This window comes from Mastomys coucha, unplaced genomic scaffold (assembly GCF_008632895.1).
Source record: "Mastomys coucha isolate ucsf_1 unplaced genomic scaffold, UCSF_Mcou_1 pScaffold18, whole genome shotgun sequence".
In the NCBI taxonomy this organism is placed as follows: Eukaryota; Metazoa; Chordata; class Mammalia; order Rodentia; family Muridae; genus Mastomys; species Mastomys coucha.
Window position 1 is genome coordinate 74,542,175 of NW_022196900.1, and position 4,936 is coordinate 74,547,110.

The following is a 4,936-nucleotide window of genomic DNA, read 5'->3' on the forward strand; positions in this document are numbered from 1 at the left end:
CGCGTGGTCCTTGGCAGCAATGATGCGGTTGCTCGCGGAGCATTTCCGCGGCACGTACAGGTCCACAAGCTCGCCGGCGTCGTTCTGCATTCTGAGGCCGTCCCTACTCACTGGTCCAGCGAGAGCACAGAAAGGACAGTACTTCTTTTGTTCCACTGTATAGGCTCATTGGACTCAAGCAAGCTCTCTTATATTTCACCAGCCCCTGCTATTTATATGTTATTCATCTTTTGTAATGACTAAACTGGGATCCTTAAACTGCTAGGTAAATGCTTTACCGATGAGCCATCACTCTTTCTTTAGTTTTTCCCCTTAAAAATACCAAAACAATAAGAACAGGCTCTCACTTGCTAAGAATTCTTCCCACCTCAGCATCCCAAACAGCTGGGTTTACAGCCCCACACCACTGCCTGGTAAAAGTTTTGGGAGTGGTTTTGTTGTTTGTTTGTTTTGTTCTTTTGAGACGAAGTCTCTCTCTATAGACAACTCTTTATAGCTCTGGCTGACCTTGAACTCATTATACAACCTGACCTGGCCTTGAATTTAGAGATTTGCTTGCTTCTGCCTCCTGAGTGCTGGGATTAAATTCAAACACCACCATACCTGGCTGTTTTTGTTTTTATGTTAATGTGTATTGGTGTTTGCTTTTGTGTACATATATGTACCACATGCACACAGTACCTGCAGAAACCAGAAGGGAGTGCTGGAGCCCTGAAACTGTAGTCACAGGTGGCTGTTGGCCCTTATTTGAGTGCTAGGAATGAAACCCATTTCCTCTGTGAGAGCAGCAAATGCTCTTACTGGCTGAGCCATCTCTTCACCCCCTGAGGTTCTGACTTTTAGAGTGAGATTGCTATAAGAATTGAGAGCATGAATCTACAACAAGTTGAGAGCCAGTGAGCTGGCTTAGAAGGCAAAAGCCACCTGGCAACCCCAGGTCAGTCTCTGGAACCCAAGTTAGGTGGATGGGAAGAACACCACAGAGTACTCCTGATCTCCACACATTTACAAGCATGCACACACACATATCCTTATTTTTAATGTAATGATAAGGGTGGAGGATAAGTTTGGGAGAGGTTGGGGGTAAATATCAAAATATACACATGTACAACATTCTCAAAATTAAAAAAGTAATTACATTTAAAACAGTGTTCTCTTCAGCAGCACATATACTAAAATTGGGGTGATAGAGAGAAGGTTAGCATGACCCTTGCACAGGATAACAGACAGATTTATGAAGCATTCCACTTTTTCTCCTCCTCTCTGCCTTCCAGCACCCCTGAATGAAGGGGTTATCTTGTGAATTTGTTAATGTTTTTCTGTGAAGCCCAGACCTTGGATGTGGGAGGTCAAGGAACATTCATTTGTTCCAGAGCACTTCCTCTCGCCATCCCTTTCTGGTTTTCTTGTAACTTGGGGTAGATTTTGGTCTCTCTTGTTCTGCACAGAAAAGGAAAGAAGGGGGAACGTGAGCCTGAAGAAATGGGACAGTTGGACCTCAGCCCAACTTGTTAGGCTTTTAGGAGTCATTTTCTTTCTTCCCCTTCTGGTACATTTAAAGTTCCCCAGCTATGATGTGGTGCCAGTCCTGGACAAGTACCCCTGTGTCGTAGAATGCTCAGAGGATCTGAAGATGAAATTTACTGTTGCCACTGCAAGGTTTTTTATTTTAAAAATAAAACACAATGAAAAGGTTCAGTCATATTAGAATTTATTATTTTTGATTCTACACGCTGGCCTTGAACTTGCTGTGTAGACAAGGATGGCCTTGTCCCTGATCCTCTGGAGGGCTGGATTATAAGCGTGTACACCGAGCAGCAGAGCCCATCTGACTGAAAGATGGAAATTGTCTCAGGGGATGAATTTCTGCATTTGTCTGTTATCTCTTTCATCCTGTAGAAGTCATCGTGGTTACAACCAAAGATGTCCAAAAGACTCTCTGTGCAGAATTCAAAATGAAAATGAAGCTAGATATTGTGTGCATTCCTGATGAGGCAGACATGGGGACTGCAGATTCTCTACGCCACATTTATCCAAAACTTAAGGTAAGCGTATGTCCTGACTTACTTTTATTGAATGTAAATAATATTTTATTTGACAGTGCTTTGTATTTTACCAAAAGCTTTGTTGGTTTTTTAAGATAAAGTCTCACTATGTAGCATGGCTAGCCTAAAATTTGCAATGTAGATCAGGCTGGCCAAAGACTCACAGAGATCTGCCTGACTCTGCTTCTTGAGTAGTGGGATTAAAGGCATGTACCACCATACCCGGACTTAGTTTTTTGGGTTTTTTTTTTTTTTTTTAAGATTTATTTATTTTATGTATATGAGTGCACTGTGGCTCTCTTCAGGCACACCAGAAGAAGGCATCGGATCCCATTACAGATGGTTGTGAGCCACCACCATGTGATTGTTAGGATTGAACTCAGGACCAGTCAGTACTCTTAACTGCTGAGCCATCTCTCCAGCCCTGGCCTTAGTTTTTTAAGACTTAAAAAATATATTCCTTGGCCGGGCGGTGGTGGCGCACGTCTTTAATCCCAGCACTTGGGAGGCAGAGGCAGGTGGATTTCTGAGTTCGAGGCCAGCCTGGTCTACTGAGTGAGTTCTAGGACAGCCAGGGCTACACGGGGAAATCCTGTCTCGAAAAACCAAAAAAAAAAAAGAAAAAAGCAAATAATTACTTTTAAAAATTATTTTGTGCACGTGCGTGTGTGTGTGTGTGTGTGTGTGTGTGTGTGTGTGTGTGTGTGTGTGTGCATGTGCATGTTCGTGTGCACATGCAGCTATTGTTGTGTCCGGAGCTGCCACCTTACTGTCTTATGACCCTCTGCCACCACACTGCTTCCTGCCAGCTAATGGCCTGTGACCCTGTACCCACTTCCTGTGCTGGGATTACTGGCTTTCTATGTGGGTTCCAGGGATCAACCCAGGTTGGGCTTTTGAGGCTGGCATGTTTACCGGAGTCTCCCTAGTGCTGTTTTGCTTTGTTTTAAGATGGTCTTGTTATGTCCAGACTTCCTTCAAAGTTGCCATCCTGCTGCCTCAGCCTACTGAGGGATGGGCTGTATTTGGGATTCCTCATTTCAGAGATGCTTAGATTTCTGTGTTTATCATTTTGTCCTCCATCTTTCCAAAAGGAGCATTGTCTGGCATATGTGAAGCGCTGGTTGCTCCATCCCATCCTCTTGGAAACCATCTGTCTCCTTCTAGCTGTAACCTGGACCTGTGCAGAACTGCCTTCCTTTATTTCTGTCTTTCCAAGAATTTCCTCCTCTTTCCAGCATTGCCTGCTCTTGTGTCTAGATTTCTTTTATCATTCATGGTTTACTCCCCTATTTCCAAGGACTCCAGTCCTTGCTTTTTAAAGAAAATAGATGGAAGATGAATGTTTTGAGAATGTCCATGCTTGAAAATGGTTTATTTCACCTTACTCTTGAGTGAAGACTTAGATTTTATAGAATTCTAAGTTATATTTTTTAAGGTTTTTTTTTTTTTTTACACTAAGCACCAACAGAACAAGAAAGGCTTCCTTTTTATTCCACCCCCCCACACACACACACACACACTCTACCCACATCTGTGATCCAGTGTGCTCCTTGAAAACCTCAGTTAAGACAGCCAAGTTTTCAGGATGGTGGTGGTGCTTGGTTTTAGTCCCAGCACTTGGGAGGCGGGAGCAGGTGGATCTCTTGAGTTCCAGGTCAGTCTGGTCTTCAGTGTGAGTTCCAGGATCTCTATTTTACAGATAGGAAAAGTGTGTCTTCGAATCTTGAGTGCTTTGCTTGGAGTGTAGGGAGTAAGAGAAAATATGCATAGGTGCCATCGTGTCACTTGATGCATGGAGCAACCAGAGCATCGGGAACATTACGTCTTCTAGGTACAGCCAGGTGGACATGACTCAGTGGAGATTGTGGTTTTATTTGAGAGTTACAGTAGTAGAGTGGGTTAGAATCCCTAAGAAGTTAGGTGTGTACCAGGTGTCCTCAAGAGGAGCATCAGGAAGTGCTACCTGGTTGGCTTATTATGTTAGGGACGCTTTACTTCCTGACAGGGGCTCTAATTAAGACTTGCTGAAGAGTAGATGTTTGTGATGTTAGAGACGTGAGATGGGGGGGGGGAGGAATAATCTGCATCTTAAATTGAGTTACTACAAAGCTTAAGTGCCAGGGATTATTTTAAACCCTAGTTAAGTAAAGACCTCCCTCAGGATAACCTAAACACCTGAAACCTTTACACATGTTTGTATTTGTTGGACATTTGTCAAGAGAATACATGTCAGCTAAAGACCAATACATTTTCTTCCAAGATGATAGCCTAATTAAATTTCTTTTCTTCTTCTTTTTCCTTTTCTCTTCTTTCTTTTAAGACAAGGGCTCTGGTATCTAGCCCTGGCTACCCTGGAACTCCATGTGGAGAGCAAGCTGGCTTCAAATTAGTGGTGGTCCTTCTGTCTTTGACATCCAAGTGCTGGAATTTCAGGCATGCACCACCATACTGGCAAGCTTTAATTAAAAAAAAAAAAGAAAGAAAGAAAGAAAAGAAAGAAAAACTGTTTCAGGGAGAAGGAACAGCAAGTTGAAAGGGGAAGGGTGGGAATTGAAAACAACAAAGGCCTTCTTTGTGATAACACTCACTGTTTCCACGGATCAAATGGGAGGAAAGGGGTTGAAAACAACAGATGCCTGCATTGTAGTAACAGCTAATTATTCACACACTTCTACCAGGAACCTGCCTGAGCACTTCTGAGGCTACTCCAATTTCATAATTTCATACTTTGGAAATTTAATACCCATTCTTAAGACTTTCCTGAAGTAGGATTAATTTATTAGCTACTTAAAGTTTATTTTCCATAGAGTTAACTGGAATATTTGTTCTAAATATCTCAAGAAAATTTAGTAGTATATCTAGATTTCTTTTTTCTTTTTCTTTTTTTT

The 4,936-nt window shown here is 42.4% G+C and overlaps 1 protein-coding gene and 1 non-coding gene across 3 annotated transcripts in view; both read left to right on the plus strand.

The window, feature by feature from the left end:
- The window catches only part of Eif2b3 (eukaryotic translation initiation factor 2B subunit gamma), a 62,971-nt gene that overhangs the window by 6,663 nt on the left and 51,372 nt on the right, over positions 1–4,936 (plus strand). For both annotated transcript variants that reach the window (XM_031378324.1, XM_031378325.1), the window contains exon 3: positions 1,900–2,045. In XM_031378324.1, coding sequence (XP_031234184.1) covers positions 1,900–2,045 — 146 coding nt within the window. The remainder of the gene's footprint in view (positions 1–1,899; positions 2,046–4,936) is intronic.
- LOC116097230 lies at positions 1,149–1,254 on the plus strand. Its single transcript, XR_004121287.1, has one exon. It is a non-coding gene; the product is annotated as a U6 spliceosomal RNA (small nuclear RNA).